General features: G+C 35.9%; 3 protein-coding genes across 4 annotated transcripts; 2 read left to right on the forward strand and 1 right to left on the reverse strand.

Moving 5' to 3' along the window:
* Positions 1-10: 10 nt before the first annotated feature.
* LOC105951901 (uncharacterized) lies at positions 11-4,622 on the forward strand. Its single transcript, XM_012975371.2, has 4 exons — positions 11-3,160; positions 3,332-3,440; positions 3,813-3,897; positions 4,296-4,622. Exon 1 carries the CDS (start codon positions 289-291, stop codon positions 3,019-3,021), a length of 2,733 nt encoding a protein of 910 aa, XP_012830825.2. The 5' UTR covers positions 11-288; the 3' UTR covers positions 3,022-3,160; positions 3,332-3,440; positions 3,813-3,897; positions 4,296-4,622.
* A 1,313-nt stretch (positions 4,623-5,935) lies between these two features.
* Positions 5,936-10,492, reverse strand: CYCH;1 (cyclin H;1). 2 transcript variants are annotated; one of them, XM_088812203.1, is made up of 15 exons: positions 10,414-10,492; positions 9,766-9,982; positions 9,282-9,353; positions 8,722-8,772; positions 8,397-8,475; positions 8,205-8,323; positions 8,047-8,120; positions 7,789-7,909; positions 7,638-7,706; positions 7,431-7,475; positions 7,043-7,120; positions 6,801-6,859; positions 6,628-6,712; positions 6,432-6,520; positions 5,936-6,333 (listed from the first exon to the last, which is right to left on the reverse strand). In XM_088812203.1, the coding sequence occupies exons 3-15, from the start codon at positions 9,339-9,341 to the stop codon at positions 6,285-6,287; spliced, it is 978 nt and encodes a 325-aa protein (XP_088668329.1). In that variant the 5' UTR covers positions 9,342-9,353; positions 9,766-9,982; positions 10,414-10,492; the 3' UTR covers positions 5,936-6,284. The 2 variants fall into 2 exon arrangements, with proteins under 2 accessions (XP_088668329.1, XP_012830827.2); XM_012975373.2 differs by lacking the exon at positions 10,414-10,492 and having other exon boundaries at positions 9,744-9,873.
* Positions 10,493-18,057: 7,565 nt separating this feature from the next.
* On the forward strand, positions 18,058-23,306 carry LOC105951905 (F-box protein At3g07870). The gene is made up of 5 exons (XM_088812204.1): positions 18,058-19,388; positions 21,813-21,933; positions 22,768-22,855; positions 22,949-23,030; positions 23,262-23,306. The coding sequence occupies exons 1-2, from the start codon at positions 18,157-18,159 to the stop codon at positions 21,898-21,900; spliced, it is 1,320 nt and encodes a 439-aa protein (XP_088668330.1). The 5' UTR covers positions 18,058-18,156; the 3' UTR covers positions 21,901-21,933; positions 22,768-22,855; positions 22,949-23,030; positions 23,262-23,306.
* Positions 23,307-24,218: the final 912 nt, after the last annotated feature.

Below are 24,218 nucleotides of genomic sequence, written 5' to 3' on the forward strand. Positions count from 1 at the left end.
TTTATTTATTTATTTATTGTTTAAGCATTAAAAGGGGAAGAAAAAGCAGAGCTCAAACAAATAATCACATGCCCAAAAATATTTCAACGCCATCAAAAAATCGACACATCTCCCAATTTGCTGTGGTTTGCCCTTTCTCCACGTTCATCAATCCACCAATGCGCCACCACCACCGCCACCACCTCCATTTATGGCTTTCCTATTATTCCGTTCCGCATTAGGAGCAATCCATGAACTCTTCCGCCGCCGTCACATTCTTCACCACCGACGACGGCGTTCTTTCTCGCAATGGTGAAACCCCTTAAACCCCATTCCCTATACCCACTTCTTCACCGCATCCGCCGCCGCTGCCCTTTCCGCAGTTTTTCATCCAAACCCGATTTCACTGATCCGGGCCTCCCGAATCTAGTCCGTCGAGTCTGCGAAATACTATCCAATCCGCGAATCCAATGGCGGGGGAGCTCCGAGCTGAAATCCTTGTGCCCGAAGCTAAATCCTTACCACGTCGTTCAAATTATCGAAACCCACCACAGTACTGACTCTGTTCTTCAATTCTTTTACTGGATTTCTAAGACGCATTTCTACAAACATGATATGTGCTGCTACATGTCCTTGTTAAATAGGCTTGTTAAGGATATGAATTTTGCTCCTGCTGACCATGTTAGGATTCTAATGATTAAAGCATGTAAAAACGAGGGGGAGATCAAAAGGGTTGTCGATTTCTTGAATGAGGTTGGTAGAAAAGGCCTCCCTTATAGTCTGTATAGTTTCAATTCTCTTTTGATTCAATTGGGCAAGTTTAATATGGTTACTGCAGCTCAGAGTGTGTATAATGAATTGTTGAACAGTGGGATCAAACCCAGTTTGTTGACTTTGAATGCCATGATTAATCTTTTGTGCAAGAGGGGGAAGGTTCGTGAGGCTGAGGTTATGTTGGCGCAGATATATCAGTATGAAATGTTACCGGATGTTTTCACGTACACGTCTCTGATTCTCGGGCATTGCAGGAATCGGAATTTGGATAAGGCATTTCAGGTTTTCGATCAAATGGTAAAGAAAGGGATCGATCCAAATGCGGCTACATATACTACTCTTATTAACGGGTTATGTGATGATGGAAAGGTGGATGAGGCTTTGTGCATGATTGAAGAAATGGTCGAAAATGGAATCAGACCTACGGTTTATACTTTCACAGTTCCCATCACAGCATTGCTCGAGAATGGGCGTGTGGATGAGGCTATCTCTCTCTTTGCGAGCATGAGAGAGAAGGGTTCGCAGCCCAATGTGCAGACATATACTGCTCTGATCAGTGGGTTGGCAAAATCGAGCCAACTCGAAGTGGCACTAGGGTTGTACCACAAGATGGTGAGGGAAGGCTTGGTACCTACGACTATCACGTATAATGCTCTCATAAATGAATTGTGTGAGGGAGGGAAACTAGTTTCTGCTATTAAAATATTTGATTGGATGGTGCGGCATGGTTGCTTGGCCGAGACTGAAACTTATAATGCGATGATAAAGGGATTCTGTTTGATTGGAAATGTTGAGAGGGCCATGATACTATACGATGAAATGCTGAAGGTGGGTCCCGCTCCAAATGTGGTCACATATAACACGCTCGTCAATGGATATGCGAAACGCGGTTATCTAGACAATGCCAGGAGGTTGATGGAGGTGATGAAAGAAAATGGATGTAAGCCCGATCAAGTGACGTACACGGAACTTGTTTCTGGATATTGCAAAGGGGATAAACTTGACGTTGCTTCTGAGTTATTTCAGGAAATGATGCAGCAAGGTTTGACCCCGAATTTGATTAACTATAGCGCTTTGATCGATGGTCTAAGCAAGAAAGGGAAAGTTGATGATGCGTTGATTTTGTTTAAAAGGATGCAAGAGATTGGTTGCCGTCCAAATATTGAAGTGTATAATGCTGTTCTTAATGGGTTTTCTAAAGAAGGTAGGTTATCCGAAGCAGAGAAACTATGCAGTAAGATGGCAGAGTGTGGGCTGCTTCCGAATGTAATTACGTACTCGACCTTAATCGATGGCCTCTGCAAGAATGGTGGGATAGATCTCGCTCTCAAGATTTTTCATGAAATGGAGAGAAGAAATTGCTTACCAAACTTGTACACATACAGTTCATTGATCTACGGTCTGTGTCAGGTAGGCCGGGTTGATGATGCAGAGATAATGCTCGAAGAAATGGTGATTAAAAAATTATATCCTGACGAGGTTACATATACCTCGTTGATTGATGGATTAGCTTCCCTAGGTAGACTCGATCGTGCATTTTCGCTTCTTCGTCGAATGATACATGCAGGCTGCAAACCAAACTACAGGACCTACTGTGTGTTGTTGATATCAATGCAGAAAAAAATGGCGGCCCAACACGAAACTGTTCATAGTCACACTATAGATGAAAAATATGTTATTTTTGAAACCTTTTGCAGTCTGTTAGTTAAGATGTCTGAGATGGGCTGTGAACCATGTACCGATACATATTACATCTTGATAGCTGGTCTGTGTCGTAATGGAAGAAGTTACGAGGCAGATAAGTTGGTCGAATTTATGGAGGAGAAAGGGCTGAGTCCTAACGAGGCAATATATTGCTCTCTCCTCAGTGCTTATTGCAAGAATTTGAGAGTAGATGCTGCTCTAGACATACTTAATTTGCTGACTGGGAGACGGTTCAAGCCCCCTTTATCGATTTACGCAGCTACTATATCCGCTCTCTGCAAAAGAGAACGGATCGAAGAGGCTGAAGTGGTGTTCGTAGACATGATTGAGAAACAATGGAACGGTGATGAGATTGTGTGGACTGTATTGATTGATGGCCTGCTTAAGAAAGGGAAACCGGAAGTATGCTCGAAACTTCTTCATGTAATGAACTCGAAAAACGTGCCTATAAGTAAGCAGACATATCTGATGCTAGCAAGGGAGATGTCCAAAGCTATCAAATTAGTCGAGGAAAACCGAGTTGATGAAGAATTGCAAGTCCTAGGAGACCAAAGACCAGGATAAGGTCCTGTTTGAGTTACCAAACAGAAAACAAATGCATCCTTATTCGAAATTCCTCGTATTTGCTGAATCAGAGGCTGGGATGCCCTTCCCGCACCACCTGTAGAAAGGATATTAAGTTAAAACTGCAATCAAATAAGTGGTAAGCTGATTATTCTATTCTATGTACAGTTTAATTATGTTTTCTCGTCTTTTTTTTTTTCTTCATGGTTTGTATACCTAGCCTATTCAGGAGAAAAATTGATTTGACAATAATAATTAATTTAACTTTATGTTGGTCTTTTGTTTCTGAATTTTTTTATTTACAATGTAGATCACATTGTTACTCGCACATGGAGCTGCTCAATTCCTGGGCTCTCTCATGCATTTGTCATTCTAGGATGAGAGATTTGGCTTAATGACTGGTCCACTGATAATTTCAGGTAATACTTTGATCCTTAATTTTGTATTATTATCATAAGTGTTTGGGGTTTGAACTCGATTTTATGGCAATGAGAAGATATAACGGTGTTTTTCAATAACAGCATTAGTTGCTAAGACACTCTCCTTTAAAGGTCAACATGGTAAAGTTACCATTGAACAAGATAAAGAAAATGCTAACTAAAGCGTTGAAAAAGCATTAATCGTTGAGGTTAAATGAGATGTTTCATTTCGTTGATTGAATTGATTGTCCTAATTAGTGATAACAATGTGCATTGTTGTAATTGTCTGCCGTTATGATTTCTGGTTTTTCGGTTGGGATTTTTTTCGGGACTAGAAAAAACTAATGCAAAATTCGACATTTATGGTTGCAGTGATCTGCTGGCAAGTTATATCTCGAGTGCGGTTGTGATTGGATGCATGTGCTTTGCCTCCATTTGTGTAGCCAATCACTTGCAGGTAAATACCGAGTACGCTTATTTTTAGAAGCCTAGTTCTAATACACTGAGAAAAATACTCGTGCATTGCCTAGTTGTGGTTGATAATTAACTTCTACATAAGGCTCTTTCTCGAGTAATATCTGAATCAGATATCATGTGTTTCTATGACCCTTTTTTTCTTTTTTCGAATAAGTTGGACCGTGGGACATTTACATAAAATTTGTCTGAAAATTTCCTCTCCAATCAAAAGGAATTGTTCGTCACATGAGTCGGGACCTTCATTTTTTTGTTTTGTTTCTTTTCATTAGATAGTAAGCATATGTTCTTTCTCCGTTCTTTAATGACCTTTACTTGTTACTTTCTTGAATCCAACCTCGGTTCCCATGGAATTTTGATTTCGACCTTTTTCTTATCCAGATTCTTATTATACAGCTGGAAATATACGGCATCAGAGACGTCTCGAGTTGTTCAAGAATGCAAGTTGGGACCAGTCGACACAATTTGCTGAATGTGAAAATTTTGATTGCTTCGTTTCTTGGACAGCAATACTTGACAAAATTAACACGAAAAAAGAGATCCCTTATTGGGGATTAAATTAATCAATCAAGATCTATTTATTTTCTGGCGATCCTCCGTTTTTAATTTTATATCAGCAGCCTTGTAATTGTAATGCTTAAATTAGGCTTAGCTTGTAAAATACTTCATCATTCTTTCTTGAATTAATACAGACCATTTTTCAGTATAGGGATGATTGCTTATATTTTGTATTACTTCAACAAACTCAATGGCTACTAAAATTTGACAATGGGAATCAAATTCAATAATCTATATTAGTTTTATTTAAAAAATAATCGAATCGTCATCGTTTGGCAGCCAACGCAAAGAAAAGAAACAAACACAAGAAAACAACGAACCCTCCATTAGACAAGAAAAGTGGAACCATCCATCGAAGTACAATCGGAGTGCTCAAAACAAACCGACGCTCACATCATCCCAACCAACCTTATATTCCACCAAACACATCCTTACAATCACTATGTCCATTCCCATTTGGCCTTATTCCAATTCTTTTTTATTTTAAGAAATAAAAAATTAAATCTTTTAGCCTTTTTCCTTCAACATTTAGCTATTCAATGAAACTCCTTTTGCCTTCGCACACTCAAATCAGCCTCCCTTAATATTATTTTCATTACCCTCTCCAACATTTTCCTCTTGGCTTTTGCTGCACAATCGCCCGATTCTTCTCTTTCCTCCGTCATCCAAGAATCGTTTAGTAGGCTGATCCATATGAAGCCGTTCGATAACTCTACAAACTAGTGGCAAAAACAATAACATTCTTCCAATCTCTCTCTCTCTCCTCTTTCTCCTCTCTCTCTCTCTCTCTCTCTCTCTGTATATATATATATATGCACACACCTTAAACACACACACACACACACAACCCTCCAAGGAAAAAAAACACACACATTAGTTGAAGCCTCTCTACTTTGGTTTCCTGCAAATCTTGATATATATCATCACACGGGAAACACACTAGTTGATCAATATTATTACAACTTGAAAAGAACGAGAACGATTATGGGAAGGCAAAACAAGGATCATGCAGTAGTTGGATCATCGATCGCACTATTGCAAGAGAGATTTAAGCAGCTGCAGAGATTGAAAGAGATGAGAGAAGAGAGACAGCTTCTCAATCTTCTGCCTCAAACAAAAGATTGTTATTATTATGAAGAGCCTTCAGAAAAGCTAATAATAAGCACTAGCTTTTCGACTTCCGATCAATCAGCTTTGCGGGACCCACTTGCCCTCGGACTCAATTCCCATGCTCGTGACGACGTGGCACATTTTCGAGCAATTAAACCTGCTAGGCAGTTCACTTCTGCTACAGCAAGAGGGGCCCACAGCAGTTTCTTCGAAAAAACTGATGTCGATACTTGTCTTCGTCTCTAGATAGATATCTGCATGTTTTCTGAGATTGGAACTCTCCCTTATAATTTGTTCTACTGTCTTATGTTCTTCACATATATTTTCTCACATGTAACGAAAAGTTGATAGAATAAGAGAAACTATATATTGTGATTAATGACGTATATCTAATCGTTCTGATGTCTGTATAAAAATTAATTTGCTTGTGCATGTTGTTCGGGATCAAGATGAACAAAAGGCAAGATGTTCGAAATTCTATTTTAGTCTATAATTAGGCGATGACAATGTACAATATTTGTTCATAAGAAATACACGAGTGCCATATGTGAAAAATGCAACATCGAGTTAACTCTTCTTTCTCTTGAGTTGCATCCAATCACAATTTCAACTTCGATATAATTTCTCTCTTCATGCAAAATACCGCAAACTGAACGCCTTAGCCTCTTATCAAACAAGACTTTGCTCAAGCTTTCGACATCACTACACGTCATTCGAACTCTCCTTTGACCTGTGCTTTCGTTTCTTACTCCTGTGTCAACAAAACACAATTTACATGTGTGTGTGTGAGAGAGAGTGATTTTTTATTTTTTTAAAGAAAGTAAAATGTTAAGTTTATAGCGAGAGTACTTCTCGTGTGAACTTGGATCCAAACATGATTTGAGCTTCCTATCGATGTGCTTTACGTCTTTTGACGTAGGAGTCTCGAGCTTGTTTATCTGTATAACATTTCAAAATATTCCCACATGTTAAGTGCAATCAAACGACATAATGTCATCTTCAAATATATATAAGCATAGGTATCTAATCGGGAGAAAAACTACACCAGAATATCAATTGCATTAAGCGGAAGGTGGAGATCTGAAGTTCCATGAGCTGGATGCTGCCGCGAGAGCATGCTCTTAATATATCTGCATAATGTTTAATACAAATTTATTTCAAAAAATAAATGCATTTACAAATATATATTATATTAAAAAAAATGATTGTTTTTTGAACCTTTCGAAGTCGTTCACTTTATGCACCTCACAAGACCTGCGTAAAGCTGCTAATGCTAGCTGCACAAACAGCACAAGTCACAATGACATTGGTCAAAGATTATACACAGACAGACCATAGACCGATCCACAAAAACTAACAAATTTCAATCATTTTCATCATAAAGTTGAAATGTGCAAATAAATAAATTAAACAAGTGTCTTCCGAAATTTGAATATGACTTCATATTAAGGAAACAGTACCTGACCTGGTGGGAATAGAAGGGGAGCCTCCGTAAGCATAATTTTGTCAACTTCCAGTTTTGCAGATTCGTGCAAATTCTACAGCCAAAATAAGAACATTAAAGATAAGCAACAAAAAACGAAGATGTTTAAGAAGCCCTAGTAGTTAATCTTATAACTGACCAACTTTAAATGAATCTTGTTAATGAAGTTTCTTGCATGAAGTTCAAGTAAAATATCAGAAATAAGGCGATCGACATAATTCAATTAGGGCTAATTTGTGTTAATTCCTTTACACCTGATAATATTGTAGGATATATCCGAAGACCAGAATAATACTTTGCAGTAATGCAGAAAAGATAACAAAAAAATGTTAAAACAACTCAAACAAGAAGAGATAAGAAAGGACCTTTATTATCTCAGTCTGCCCCGCCATTTTCGCGCCATAGATCTCCTGCAGAGTTTAAAAAAACCTTCATATTACGCCATTGCCAATTGCCATGTAAAACGAAGAAGTACAGAAAAGGAAGTAAACAATACAGTGCTGTATATGAAGAAACAACGGTGAAAGGGAAAGCTGTTTCTTATTAGATGTATAGAGTTACACTAAACGAACCTCCATATCACCGATAAAGCCTTGAAGAGCCCGATATGGTGCATAAACAATAAGGTCGAATCCTAGACTCTGCAATGACAGAAACACTATTAGAGTATTGATCATGTACAAGACAAATATGAAAACAGTAAAAAATATGTGATATTCGTACCTGAAGAACCAGCATTTCATTATTAAGGATCACCTGATGATCCTGTTCAATCCCTTTCCCAAGCTCCTCGGCCGATACATGGTTCTCCTCTGCCTTACAAGCAGCATATATGCAGGTTAACCTGCAACGGGAGTGATTTTTTCAGTAATCTTCTTTTCTTTTTTTTTTTTTTTTTAATTTCGCTTTTTTAAAAAAGAATAGAGCAAAACAATTGATAACACATCCATAAGAAATACGGTAATCGAGAAGCAGCCGTACATGATAATTTTTGGATGATGTTCCATCACAGACCATTGCAAATAGAATCTTTTAAAGTAAATAAGAGCAGTTGCCTGCAGAAAAAGATACAAATGTAAGTTTGGATCGCAATCATCTAGAATTATTTGATTAACACCGTTTCCAGGGATATTAATTACCTGAATTTTACGTGGAAATTTGAAGGCATCGCAAACATCTTGGATTTTAAACTCATAGAAAGCTCGAAGAATTTGCTCTTCTTCTGTCTTGAGTGCTTTAGGGCGTGAATGCTTCTCCGCTAAAAACCAACAAGGTTTATGGCATTTGGAAACAAATGCAGATGGGATCTTTTTGTAAGATAAGAAGCGTACCGTTATCTTTTACGTCATTTTGTGGTTCAGCATAAATGAATGATCCATCAATATCTACTTCCATCCGAGTTGCTCCATACTTTTACAACATATATACAGTCTTAGCATCACTTGGATTTCTTAAAAAAAGCAAACCATGCTATAATAAAAGTAAGTTCGCAAACAATTTCAGATGAACAATCACAACGCAAATTACACGAAAAAGGCACACTTTAAGCTTTCGTGAATATAAAGACGACATATATATTATAAAGATACATTTATTCCTTGATTCTAAACCAATGTTTATATATACACTACAAGCCACAGAAATACAGAGACGTACCATCTCAAGTGCTTGCTTCGCTCGTTTATTAGCATCCTTGTATTTTTCCTTCTGAAAAATTCATAGAATTGGAGGTTGATATCATTTCATGCTAAAGAAAGTGATACGAGTACATGTGTGCGCACACACACACACACAACCGGAATTATGATACTCTCTGTTTAGTTACAAATTCCTAACAACTTTATATCATACTACATCCCGTTAACCACAACAAGAACCATTACGTTGATTAAATAATTTTATATCATACTACATCCCGTTAACCGCAACAAAAATTTGATAAGATGCCTACAGTTGAATAAAACTCCCATTAACCAGAACAAAGGAGCATTGACAAAACACCCAAAGTTGAATTTCAATACGTTCTCCCGTGCATATACACTTTTTTATTACAACAATTGTTCCCAATCCCAATACCTAAAAGTAAATTTCCCAAAATATGATCCCAATGCACCTCGAAATAACACCAAGAAAGCAATATTTTTTCTCCATGATCAACACAGTTATAAAGAACAAAAGGAAAAAAAATGAAAACTTTTGAGAGGAATAGTCATTACAAGATCATGAGGAGTGAATATCCACTTTGATCTGTGAGTCGAGGTCGTAAAATCCGCCATTGATCTCTGTCCCTAACAAATGTAAATTAAAAGGTACATCAATTCTCTGTCACAAAAGGCTGCATCACTAACACCAATAAATTTAAACCGACAGCTTCGCAAACTTGCATTCAGCAAATCGCAACCGTTAGAAACCAGTATTGATATCAAAAGTACTCTTAAAATTTAACCCATTCAATATTCAACTACAAGTCTCCAATGGCACGATCATCTATATCCCAATAGGTGTAAAAGTACACAATTTACGCATACAGTGCCGCATTACAGTTTTAATAAAAACAAAAGAGAAACTTGAAATGCACAAACATAGAAAAAGATACTTCAATTTCATCTGAAGCAGTTATTGCCTTCGTTTTCATGAAATTATAATCAACTCAGTATTGAAATAAAATAGATAAATACTTGTCGTCAAAAGAACAATCGCCGTGAACAATACTTCCGCTGCCTCCGTCGCCGGTGAATGAATTTCGAGGATTTGGGGTTCAGACCGGCTTCAGCGAGTAATTCTGTCCGACTTGTGAAGTTTTGAATTTGAATATTGAGAAAGCCCTAGCCCCTAATTTATAATGGATTTGGTAACCAAAATAATAATGTAAGAAATATCTAATTAAGAAACTAAATTAATGTAATTAATTGTTTGTCTTCAATTATTTTTAGGGTAAATTACAACCAAGCCCGCAAGTTTGGGTAATTACATCCACTCTCAACTATGAATCTTCTCACATCTTCACCATTATGGTATCAAATTCAACATAAACATCTAAATTCCGTGGAATTTTCTCTAGTTTGTACTCATTTTATGTAAAATTACAGCTTCTAATGCACCTTAATCTGTTATATACAAGCCAAAAAACACATCTTATGATCATCTTGCTTCAAAATGTGGAACTCGAATGAGATAAAACGGTTACAAAAGTGGTAATATTCCATATAATCTAAAAGATTCCACTAAATTTGAAACCGTAAGGATGGACGTGCAAGAAAATTTATAGTTGAGAGTGGTGGTTGTAATTACCCAAACAGGAGAGGGGTTTCGTAATTTGACCATGCCTAAGGGGTGACTGTATTTTACCCTTATTTTTATCATGTTTTTTAATAATGTTACGAGTGAATAATTGTGGAGGGATTTTCTAGAAATAACTTAAGATGTTATAATATTATTTTTTATTTGAGGTCATTTTGCAGTTTAATTTTTTTGAGTAATTGAACTAAAATTCTAATATTTATGCATTACTTTTCAAAAAAGAAACTAGTATTGCACCCGTGCGATGCACGGTTCGCACGGGTCAATTTAAAAAGAATAATTTTTTTAGATAAAATAATAAATTGCTGTAATGGTTGTGGCCCAAATGTGTCTTGAGCCTATAGCCCAATATCTCAATACACACACACTTGTCTTTTGGAACGGCCCTAGCAGAATGAGCCCATTAGTGGGAATGTGCTAGAAGGCTTAAATCTGAGCCCTTGGTTCCAGATTGATCTCAGCCGTTCATTCTAGCTGACTCTCCCTCTCCCCTTGTACTCCTTTCCCGTTTTGTGCCCTAGACAATCTCTGTTCTCTCCTTTGGTGCCCCTCTGCTTCTTTCTTCTTTTGCTCCAGCAACCATGGGCCATCCGCCGCCGTCCTTGGCCGTGCTTGTCCCAGTGGTTGTCTCTTCAACGGCTCCATTTGACTGGAGTCCCTATTTAATGCTGAGAGATGAGTGGCAGAGGGTAAGACCTAGACCGAAAACCCTAATTTCAAATGCCTTGCCTTCTTCTTCTGTGAGTTGGGCCTGTGGTGAGTGGGTGAGGTGCTGAGTGCATCTTCTTCTTGGTCTTTCCTTGAATCTGGGTGGTTTTAGGGTTTGAGTGCAGAGAGAGGGATTGGTATTCTGAGAATGGTGCAATCCTAGACTGTGTGTGTGTGTGTGTAACAGTGGAGACCTTAGTGAATCTCTGGTGTGAATTGGTTTGGAAGACTGAGCTGTCTTCAAATCAATACTTCTGTTCATACATTTATTTATTTATACTTTATCTCCTGTTTACTAATATTTATTCTGAGTTTATTTGTAAGCTTTCTTCCGGTAGAACCTCTACAGTGGTATCAAGAGCTTGGTTGCTCGAAGATCTGCTTGAAGAAGGCTTACAGAACCTAACTTGGTTCTGATAAGGTAAGTCACTCTGAAACCCTAGTTTTTCGTTTCCTGGTTTATTCCTGTGGAGGTTGGGAGCCCTGTGTGGCATTGAGTTGGCCCTGTGTGGCGTGGAGGCCCTGTGTGGCACTACTTGGCCCTGTGTGGCAGATGTGCTCATATTTGATTTATTTTTCCAGCTCTCTATGTGGTTTATCTTTCCGCAATTATTCCTACTGTTAGTGTAGCTTAGGATTGCTCTCATCAACCCTTTCTTGTCCGGACCGCCTTAGTGTCGCAGGAATCTGGAAGGGGGGGGGCAATCTGATTATCCTCTGTGTGATTCTTTGTGACCCTGTGTGATTCTCTGTGACTCTGTGTGATTCTCTGTAATTTTGTGTGATTCTGTGCCTCTTATCTGTGTGAATCATGAATGCATATCCTGTTGCTCCTTTTGATGGGAAAGGTGACTTTTCTATATCGCAACAAAAAATGAAAGGTGTTTTGGTTCAGCAAAAATGTTTTAAAGCTATTACTCTAAACTATGAAGATACCACACCTGCTGCTAAGAAAGCTGAATTTGATGAACTTGCTTACTCCTTGATGATCTTGAATTTGAGTGATTCTGTGATTAGAAAATTAGGAAAGCAAGATAATGCTAAAGCTTTATGGGAAAAACTGCAAGATCTGTATACTGAAACCTCTTTGCCCTCCAAAATGTTTTTACTTGAAAAGTTTTTCAGATTTAAACTAGATTTGAGTAAAGACATAGATGAGAATCTGGATATTTTTACAAAGCTAGTTCAGGACATTAAATTAACTAGAGATAAAAACATTGATGATTATACTCCTATTGTGCTTTTAAATGCAATTCCTGACACTTATAGTGATGTAAAATCTGCTATTAAGTATGGTAGAGATCAGGTTACTCTTGACACTGTCATAAATGGTTTGAAAAGCAAAGAACTGGATTTAAAAACCAATAAGGGTAACAAATCTTTTGGTGATGTTAACTTTGTGAAAGGAAAGCCTAAATTCAAGTTTCAAAACAAGGCCTCTTCCAGTAATAACAACCAAAATCAGTCTTTTCAAAAACCTAAAAAGGGCAAAGAGTAGAGTAAGAACAAGATCAAAGGCAGAAAATGCTATAATTGTGGCAAACCTGGTCATTATGCAAATGAATGTACTGAACCTAAAAAGGATAAGAATAATGAACAGGCTAATGTTGTTGTTGATAATCTGGGTGATGTTTTCATGATTGGTGAGTCTGTGCATGATTGTGTCAACTCTGTGATCTCATCTCTATGTGATAATGATTGGATCTTTGATTCTGCATGCACACACCACATGACACCAAATAGACACTTATTTACATCCTATGTGGAACTGAAAAATGGCAATGTGTCTATGGCTGATAGCAGTGGTATAAATGTGGTTGGTTTAGGAACTATTATCCTTAAGTTTGAATCTGGTTTTGAACTTATGCTTAAAAATGTGAGACATGTTCCTAATTTGAGTAGTAATTTGCTTTCTGTGGCTGTACTTGAGGATAGTGGTCTGCATGGAAGTTGGGGAAATGGTTGCCAAAACATTATGAAAGATGATCAGTTTGTGTTCAAAGCTGTTAGAATGCAAAATTTGTATGTGTGTTCTGCTGAACCCTTGTTGCATGCTAATTCTGTTAAACATGATCATTCTAGTCTTTGGCATAGGAGGTTAGGTCACATAAGTGCTAAAGGGCTTGAGCTATTGCATAAAAACAATTATCTTGATAATGACTGTGTGTCTGAACTGCCCATATGTGACTCATGCATTTTAGGAAAAAAGACTAAGGTCCAATTTCCTGTGTCTCCTTTCCCTAACTCTTCAAAATGCACTGATATTCTTGAATATATACATGCTGATGTGTGGGGCCCTGCCTCAGTTCCTAGTCATGGTGGTAATAGATACTTTCTCTCTGTGGTTGATGTTTTTTCCAGAAAAGTGTTTGTTTTCTTGCTGAAAAATAAATCTGATGTGTTTCAAAGATTTAAAGCATGGAAAGTTTTAATTGAAAACCAAACTGGAAAGAAAATTAAAACCTTGAGAACAGACAATGGAACTGAATTTTGTAATGCTGAATTTGATGCTATGTGTGTTGAGTCTGGCATAAAGAGGCATAAGACTGTAGCTTACACCCCTCAGCAAAATGGTGTTGCTGAGAGGATGAATAGGACATTACTTGATAGAGTTAGGTCCATGTTAAATTCATCTGGCTTATCTAAAATGTTTTGGGGTGAAGCTATTTTAACTGCTGCATATGTGATCAATAGATCACCTTCTGTGCCTCTATGTGGTGAATTACCTGAAACTAAGTGGTCTGGTAGTCCTGTTAGTTTGTCTAATCTTAGAGTATTTGGTTGCTCTGCCTTTGTGCACCAGAAACATGATAAACTTGATCCCAGGTCTGTTAAATGTGGGATATCCAGAGGGGGTTAAGGGTTATAGGTGCTGGCTTAAGGGGGAACAGGGGTATAAAACTGTGATAAGTAGAAATGTGATATTCAATGAAAATGAGTTTCCTTGTTTGTCTGTTATTTCTTCTAAGTCTACCTCTGCTGAGATGGAGACTTCCCCTGTTATTCCTGCTCAACATGAAACTATATCTGACTCTGATAGTGAAACTGATAATAATGTGCCTGAAAATGATGTGTTTGATCAAAATGTTAATACTAATGTGCCTGATGTGGAAAATCTTGGTGATTACCAACTTGCTAGGGACAGAAGTAGAAGAAACATCATTAGGCCTCATCATTTAGATGATTATCAACTTGCATCTTATGTGTTTCATGTTTTTGAGTCTCTGGATGGTAAAGAACCTAAGTCTTATAGGGAAGCTCTTAAATCTAATGAATCTGTTTCTTGGTTAAATGCTATGAATGAAGAAATTGAATCTTTGCATGTTAACCATACTTGGACTCTTGTGCCAAAACCAGCTGAATGTTCATTAGTTGACTGTAAATGGCTGTTTAAAGTAAAACATGAATCTGATTCACTTAGATATAAGGCTAGGCTAGTGGCTAAGGGGTTCACCCAAAAAGAAGGAATTGATTACACAGAAATATTTGCTCCTGTTGTGAAATTTACTACTGTGAGAATAATGCTTGCCTTAATTGCTCAATTTGATTGGGAATTAAAACAAATGGATGTGAAAATTGCATTTCTCCATGGTGAATTAGATAAGCAAATATACATGAAACAGCCTGAAGGTTTCCTTGATAAGAAGCATCCTGATTATGTGTGTTTATTGAAAAAGTCTTTGTATGGTCTTAAGCAGTCCCCTAGACAGTGGAATAAGAGATTTGATGCATGCATGAAGTCCTTAAATTTTTTGAGAAGTTCTTATGATCCATGCTTGTATTTCAAACACTCTGCCAAAATTCCTGTGTTCTTGATCCTTTATGTGGATGATATGCTTCTGACCAGTCCTTGTATTAAAACAATCAATTATGTCATTAAATGTCTTAGTGATGAATTTGACATGAAATTGCTTGGTAATGCTAAAAGAATACTTGGCATGGACATAATCAGAGATAGAAAAAGCTGTTCATTGTTTCTGAATCAATCTTCTTACACTGAAAAAATCCTTGAGAAATTTTCTATGCAATCTGCAAAACCTGTATCTGTTCCTCTTGCTGCCCATTTTGTGTTAAGTAGGGAACAGTCTCCCAAGACTGAACCTGAAATGTCTGAGATGAAAAATGTGCCTTATGCTAATGCTATAGGGTCTGTCATGTACTTAATGGTCAGCACCAGACCAGATATTGCTTATTCTGTGAGTTATCTGAGTAGGTATATGTCTAACCCAGGTTTGCCTCATTGGGAGGCTCTTAAGTGGTTGCTTAGATATTTAAAAGGATCTGTTAAACTTGGTTTGTTGTTTTCTAAGTGTAAAACTGAAAGTGAACTCTGTGGGTATGTGGACTCTAATTTTGCAAATTGTAGAGATAGCAGAAAATCCTCTACCTCTTATGTGTTTACTTTGAATGGTTCATGTGTAAGCTGGAAATCTCAGCTTCAAAGCATTGTGGCTCTGTCTACTACTGAGGCAGAGTATGTAGCCACAACTGAGGCTTTCAAAGAAGCTATCTGGCTTAAAGGTCTGTTACTTGAAATTGGTTTTTACAGGAACAAAGTGATAGTGTTTTCTGACAGTCAATCTGGAATACAATTGTGCAAAAACCCTGTCTTCCATGATAGAACTAAACATATTGAGATCAAATTTCACTTTATTAGGAGAATTGTGGAAGAAGGGATTATTGACCTTGAAAAAATTCCCTCAGAGTTCAACCCTGCTGATATGGGTACTAAGTGCTTACCAGTTGAGAAATTTCGTTCTTGTTTGAAAAACTTAAACCTAATTTCCCAAGATTAAAATGTTGTGTGCTATTTCTACAGTCTGTGTGACTGATTGTGTGTTGTCTGTGTGACTGATTGTGTGCATGTTTTTCTTTGTGAACTGCAATGTGCTTTGTCTGTGTGACAATTTATTCTGACTGTCTATGTGAAATCAGAAAGATATACTAGTACTACTTTGTGTTTTACATGTATATCAAAAACAGCAATGATGACTTCCAATAAACCATAAAATTCACTAATGATACACTTTGGTCCAAGGTGGAGATTTGTAATGGTTGTGGCCCAAATGTGTCTTGAGCCTATAGCCCAATATCTCAATACACACACACTTGTCTTTTGGAACGGCCCTAGCAGAATGAGCCCATTAGTGGGAATGTGCTAGAAGGCTTAAATCTGAGCCCTTGGTTCCAGATTGATCTCAGCCGTTCATTCTAGCTGACTCTCCCTCTCCCCTTGTACTCCTTTCCCGTTTTGGGCCCTAGACAATCTCTGTTCTCTCCTTTGGTCCCCCTCTGCTTCTTTCTTCTTTTGCTCCAGCAACCATGGGCCATCCGCCGCCGTCCTTGGCCGTGCTTGTCCCAGTGGTTGTCTCTTCAACGGCTCCATTTGACTGGAGTCCCTATTTAATGCTGAGAGATGAGTGGCAGAGGGTAAGACCTAGACCGAAAACCCTAATTTCAAATGCCTTGCCTTCTTCTTCTGTGAGTTGGGCCTGTGGTGAGTGGGTGAGGTGCTGAGTGCATCTTCTTCTTGGTCTTTCCTTGAATCTGGGTGGTTTTAGGGTTTGAGTGCAGAGAGAGGGATTGGTATTCTGAGAATGGTGCAATCCTAGACTGTGTGTGTGTGTAACAGTGGAGACCTTAGTGAATCTCTGGTGTGAATTGGTTTGGAAGACTGAGCTGTCTTCAAATCAATACTTCTGTTCATACATTTATTTATTTATACTTTATCTCCTGTTTACTAATATTTATTCTGAGTTTATTTGTAAGCTTTCTTCCGGTAGAACCTCTACAATTGCACCTTTGAATATTTGATATATAATATGATATAATGGGTGGGAAAATAATAATAATAATAATAATAATAATAATAATAATAATAATAATAATAATAATAATAATAATAATAATAATAATAATAATAATAATAATAATAATAATAATAATAATAATAATAATAATAATAATAATAATAATAATAATAATAATAATAATAATAATAATAATAATAATAATAATAATAATAATAATAATAATAATAATAATAATAATAATAATAATAATAATAATAATAATAATAATAATAATAATAATAATAATAATAATAATAATAATAATAATAATAATAATAATAATAATAATAATAATAATAATAATAATAATAATAATAATAATAATAATAATAATAATAATAATAATAATAATAATAATAATAATAATAATAATAATAATAATAATAATAATAATTACCTGCAGTCATAATACATCTTTATCTCATCATGAATGTCTGGACCACCATTTGTGTTTAGAGATTTATGAAATGCAACTGTAACCCTATCATGTCCCTTATTTTCATAAATCCAAACCGGATCGAAAATTGATTTTATTTTATTTTATTTTATATGTAGGTCCGATTTCTATCTAATTTTTTTTGGAAAAACAATCACAATTTTGTAATTTCGAAGGTCGAATTCAAAAAAAAAAAATAAAAAAAAATATATATTTATATTCGCAACTTTACACTTGAACACAATTCTACTTAAACACTAAAATTTATCCTATATTTGATACCATCATCATCGATAAATTCCTAATAGAAACACGTAAGTGGAAATTCCGGTTACTCAATTTTTGGTTAGTAAGTCGACTCAACTCAATTACACGTCTAATGCATGCATGCACGCATGACATAGTATGTATAAAAATATATATAACATTATACAAATTTAATATTTGCTAATTATTAGTCCAATTATATAACATGAAAGTAAGAAGATTTACATAAAATACTAATATTATTTTTATTTGTATATTTTTATTATCTACTCAATTTAATATTGTTATAAAAGTAATATATTTCATTATAAAGTGGCAAATTTTATTTAATATTTTTTTAGAAGGAAAACTGAAAAAATAGAGTGAGGGGTAAATATGGTAATTCGAAATGTACAGTCACAGTGTACACTGGACAATAATATATTATTTTAACCTAATTTAATCAGTAAACAAACATCACCAGTCCCAAAATAGATTCGCCGGCTGGTCACAATTCCCACCATTTCTGCAAAAGCAAAACCCTAGGTCATGGATTCCCAAATCGAAAGGCGATTGAAGAAATCGAAGCACCAAAACGACGACGCAGATGAACCCATCATCTCCTTCGATGAATTGCCGTCAGAAATCCTCACCGACATCCTCTCCAGGCTCCCGATCACATCTCTCATTCAATCCACATTCGTCTGGACATCCTTGAAACCGCTGTCGAATGATCCAAACCTCGTCAACATGCATTTGTCTCGATCGTCGACGAACAACAGCTTGTGCCTGATCCTCCACTCGGATCTTCCGATCCAAAACCAGCTCCATTTCGTCAGAGTTTCCGGCGATCCAAAGGTGAGAAAAATCGGCATCCCTTTCGAAATGTCAATGCCTGAATTCAAAATACTAGGTTCATCCAATGGTTTGTTGTGTTTGTTGAATACCTTGTTCACCGAGTCGATTTGCCTGTACAATCCGTTCACAAGAGACCATTTTGCCCTCCCCAAGAGTTATGATTTCCAGGACCAAGTGGTCGTTTACGGGTTCGGGTCCCACCCGGTTACCAAGGACTACAAAGTGATCAAGGTTGTGTACTATACGATTTCCTTTTTCCGTCGTTTGGGAGAGAATCTTCGCCATTTTAATCAGTACTTCAAACGAAGGATCGAATCAGAAGTTAAGATATATAGCCACGCTAGCAAAATGTGGAGAAACTACGGGCAAATACCTCACCGGCTAGAGCAATGGTCATCCCCTGGAGTTCTTTCTAATGGATGCCTTCATTGGTTTAGGGCATTGGAAACTTACAGGGCGGGGGAGCCACTGAGACGGACTATTGTCTCGTACGATTTGGCCGATGATTCGTTTCGTGTAATGCACACTCCTTCTCTCTACGATGTTTGCCCTTCAATGCGTCGTGGGATTCGCTATCTCGACTCTTTAAACGGATGCCTTTGTGCTTATATGCCTGCGGGTCGTGGGGCGGTCGATGTTTGGGTGATGAAAGAATACGGGGTGACTGAATCTTGGGTGAAGCAGTACACGATTGGGTCCTACATTCCTGGTTCCGTAGTTTGTGATGAAAATGGATCTGGGATGCCGTCAGTTCGAGTGTTGTGTGTTCTCGAGAGCGGGGAGGTGTTGTTGAAGCGAAAACAAGAGTTCATTTGTTACGATCCGTATAAAGAAAGATTCAAGGAGTTGAATTACCGTGGCATGCCGAGAAGTTTTCGCACAATCGTTCATGTTGGTAGCCTAAAGTCTGCAGCTTCACCATGGTAATAAATCTTTTTCAAGAATCCCCCATATTTATTTATGCATGCATGTTTACATTTATAAAACATTTTTTTTAAGAACTTGAGAGGATTTTATATCATGAACGAGTAAACTACATTAATCCACCGAGGTGGTGTTTTAAAACATTTTGTTGTTGTTGTGTTGTGACTTTGATCCTTGTATTAATTAGTTCGTGGGGAGAAACATAGACAATCAATTAAAAATATTGTGGCTATAACTCTCATTTCTCTTATATAATTTTTTTATGTATGCCCTCGTTTGCCATCGCAACTTGAACTACTTTCAAGTTGCATGTTTATTTTTGAGATAAATCATAAATGTGATTAGTCCTAATATTCTTTGGTTACGATTAATTTGCGCAGAACAATTCTGATGTGATATGAATGCGTTTGTAGATATATATGGTCTTTTTTTTTTTTTTTGGTAATTGAGGCGTTCAATTAATGAACGAAACACATGTATGGGCACTATAATTTTGTGTGAGCAATTCAAGATTTGCTGTAACACGCCTCACGTGTACGTAAAGAGCGTTTACGTGTTTTAGAAGAGAAATAATGGTACGAAAGTAGTTACCGTTTCAAGTTATGTTAGATGGTCTGCATATTAAGGAACCATTAGTTGTTGTCGGTATTGAACGAAATCTGGAATTTAGTGTTGCATGTAATTAAGCTCACTGGAGAAAGTTATGCCATGGAAATAGAGCTTGTAGCATATTAGGAATATAGATCAGAGAATCATAAGTAGTAAAAAGATCTACGTTGGTGAAGATAAAATCCCAGTTGATCATATGCATGTTGCCTTTCTTCAATAATAGTATAACTGGAAATATCCTTTTCGAGCTTACAGGTCTTTCTTTATTAGGGGTCGTAATTGGAACGGAATTTTCAAATTCCACAATTTTTGGAATATTTGTTTTCATCGATTGCTGATTTTTTCGATATTTGTTTTTTGGGAAGTAGACATAAATTAATCGGCAACTCCAATTTTCTGTCCGATATTAATTTCCGAAAATGTTGATTTTTTTTTTCTTCCGAAAATGTTATTTTTTATGACATCATTATTAAAACAAATTTATCTGATTTATGTTAAATGTAGTCTATGGAATTAAATGTACATAATTTTGAGTAGAAAGTATTAAAGTGGTGTGACAAGGAGAAATTTTTGATATGGTTATAAATGATACTTTAAAGAAATTGAATTTCTAATTATTTTTTTCGATTTTTTTGTAAAATATTAAAGTAACATAGTTTTCGAAAGTTGCGATTATTTTTATTTCAAACTGAAATTTTTCTGTGTATAAACAAATCATAAACATGCTTAAAAAAATGTGAAATGACTTGTAACAAATAAAATATTAGACGTTTAGTGAAACCAATATATATATATATATATATATATATGTGTGTGTGTGTGTGTGTGTGTGTGTGTTTATTGCCGATTGTTGTCAACGTTTAGGGTTTGTTAGCTAATTATACCAAATCACACTACACCAAAAAGAAAGAACAAATATGCTTAAATATTTTGAAACATCACCTAGTAATATGTTTAAATCCCCAAAATTTCAATTATTTTTCTTCTTTGAAAGTTCCCAAAATTTTAATTATGTGATATATACACTTCCCTCCATCCATTTTCTTCGTTGCTAAGTTTCTATAGAAAATATAAATTTGTTCATAATTTTAGAAACCAAATAAAATTCTTAAAAGTTTTATTATTGTTATATTTTTCTATTCACACACCACATATAATAACAAAGAGAAATTACCTTTTCAGTCCTGCAAGGGATGACCTAACGGTTGGAGCAACTGAACTTGCGTTAATTGACTAAAGTTTGAATCCCCTTGCAAACAATAGCTAGGTCGAACTTGTCAGTTGTCACACATGGTTAGCCTAGTGTGGTTCACGTCTCTCATATGGTTTGCAAAACCATAATACGAGAGTAGCGTAGGTTTACCCTGTGCACTTATACGGTTTATACGGTTGGCTTCGAGTTCACGTTTCTCTCATATTGTTTGCAAAACCATTATACGATAGTAGTGTAGGTTTACTAGTGCATTTATTACAAAAAAAAAAAGGAGAAATTACCTTCCTTTTTTTTTTATTCACACACCAGATATAAAGAAATTACCTTTTCTTTTTTTCTCATTGACAGCTGTCTCGAATTCCATCAACCAAAAAATCCCTTTTATATAAAAAAAGTAATAATAATAATAATAATAAAATACCAAACTAAACACATAAATACATTAAAAAAAAAACTACGAAAATATCAGTCCAACAATACATCTTCTTCACCTTCATAACTCTGAGTATGGATACTTATCCAACACAGTCCGCTGTTTTTTTTATCCTTACTTTTCCCGAAAATATTGATGTTAAAGTTTGGTAATAAAATATTTGAACAGGTGGTGTGAAAATATCAAATTTGGAACAAGGGTTTTGCTGTGCGCCACCAGTCTTGGATTCTCAGCCACTCTATTGGAAATTCAGTAACCCAACTCTATCACCCCCTCATCGATCTTCAAGGTTTTCTCTCTTGCTTACAATTTTATTACACATAATAATTATTAACCAAAGTTCATGCAACTGATTTATTGAGTAAAAAAAAATCAATTTTTGTAAGTGATATTGTTGAGTTCATGATTGTATTTTATGCTTTTATGTAAAGGAAATAAATAATAGGCTTTTGACAACTTGTTTTGCCTGCAATTAATTCGTTAGGCCTGTCTTAGGCTTTTTCGTGCATGGTGAGTCTTTTGTATTTTGCTGTCCATTTGCATTTTATCGCTTTCGTGTTTTTGCATCGACTAGGCCTTTCGGGCCGTTGCCATATAATTTATAGGATAAATTACGGCTAACTGGATAAATTTTGGGTACAAATGGGAGAATGTTTCACGTAATCTACAAGATTCCAGTAAATTTGACACCGCAAGGGTGGACGTGTAAGAAGATTCATAGTTGAGGGGTTATAGTTGAGGGGTTGGTTGTAATTACCCAAACATGAGGGTTTTTTTCTTCTTAATTTGACCTTATCTCAGGGGGTGGCCATAATTTACCCTAATTTTTATACACATAATGATTCATGAAAGTTTATGCAACTGATTGAGACAAAAAAAAAAAAAAAAGGAACAATCTTATGTGAGTGATGGTTGAATTCTTGATTGTAGTTCATGCGTATATGTAAAGCAATTACGTAAATAAAGAATAAGCTTAATCGGAGTTTTTCGGTTTGTTTGGTTGTGGGGTTTTGATTAAACCTGGAGTTTTTCGGTTTGTTTGGTTGTGGGGTTTTTGATTAAACCTATACGCAATTGATTTTTGTCTATAAAGCTTATTTTGTAAATTTTTGTTGCCTTTTAGATTTGCCTGGATTCACGCGCAGCGTATACAAACGAGACCATGCTCTGATAACTCCCGAAAGTCATGTATTTAGCCCTTTGCCCGAGTGGTATATTCCTCACTCTGCACCGTATTTTAACTCATTTGATTTTAAGAATTATTATTTTTTATATTCATATTCATTTTGTGTATATATCGACAGAACCGACACGTTACTTTAGGGGCTTATCTCATTGCACCTTCGATCGGCTCACATTTTGTTAAGTACTTGGCAAAGATGCAAGGTCCGTCGTATTATAACTTTTAATTGTAATATTTCTTATGCCATTTAATTTTCTGATGACGTCGATTTTTCAATTGTAATAGTAAATTTTGCTGGTATGTCATATTTGCATAGAATTCGAAATCCGATTAATAGTAAATCGGAACATGATTTCAACGTTCACGCAAGTTGCAAATTAAATATCCTATTTTTCCGAAATAGATCCCTTCTACTAAATTCATTACTTTGGCAGATCATGGATTTTCAACCAGGCGAATTTCTCAATGTAACGGTATAATATTCTTCCTTTAACTTATACAGTCATACATATGTATTTTTTATTTATTTATTTTTTTATCTAAATATCAACTATTTTCTATAAAATGTGCAATTAATTACGCAATCACGCGATTTCTATGATCTAAACAAAGATTGCAATATAATGAAATCGACATATTTGCAGGAATTCAGTATAACCAGCACGGAATATTGCTTTTGGAGGGACAAGACATTTTCCGGTTAGGTGATAGCTGGTAATAAATTCATTCCCTAATTAATATTATTCTCGATTTTTGAAATGATTTCATCTTTTTTTTCGTAAAATCGAAGCTTTTTTTATGTAATAGTAATCGTAAGAGATAACGGAAGCATTTTGTCGTAAATCAGGTATCCATTTCAAGCTGGCAACGCAATTTGGATGGCGCCCTTGGTGCCTCAATGGTAATTGGTATGTAATTAATAGAGATTGCTATCACGTTTGCAAAAGCTTATTCAAAAGCAGAAGTTAGTGATTGTGAGTTAAATAGGTATTAAATGCTTATTTCTAAAAGTTACAAATATACTGGAAAATCAACTTTAAATAGAAAAAAACAGGTTTGTGGGTATTTTTACAAAAATAGCTTAAAATTAAAACACCATATTCTAAGAAAAACAAAAGCAAAAACTGATTTTGCAAACACCTATGAGCAAAAACAGCTTAGAAGTTGTTTTTAAAAGCTTTTGCAAACACCGCCTAAATTTAATCAACTTTTATTTATTTAATTAATTTTCGGGTATGGTGCACTTGGCAAGACAAAGTCGCGTTATTTGCTGTACAAAGATGTCAATAGGAACCCAGTGTATGACGACTTTTAATTTTTTTTCGAGTCTATTGTAAATACCACCTCTGTGAAAGCCGCAACTGCACTTTCCTCCCCGATGGTTAAAAAAC

Source organism: Erythranthe guttata, chromosome 13 (genome assembly GCF_056151865.1).
Source record: "Erythranthe guttata isolate IM_541 chromosome 13, IM_541, whole genome shotgun sequence".
Lineage (NCBI taxonomy): Eukaryota > Viridiplantae > Streptophyta > Magnoliopsida > Lamiales > Phrymaceae > Erythranthe > Erythranthe guttata.

Coding starts and splice junctions, on each gene's coding strand:
- LOC105951901 (XM_012975371.2), top strand. CDS start 289: ATGGTGAAACCCCTTAAACCCCATTCCCTATACCCACTTCTTCACCGC.
- LOC105951905 (XM_088812204.1), top strand. CDS start 18,157: ATGGATTCCCAAATCGAAAGGCGATTGAAGAAATCGAAGCACCAAAAC. Junction 19,389..21,812: donor AAGTCTGCAGCTTCACCATG/GTAATAAATCTT, acceptor ATATTTGAACAG/GTGGTGTGAAAATATCAAAT.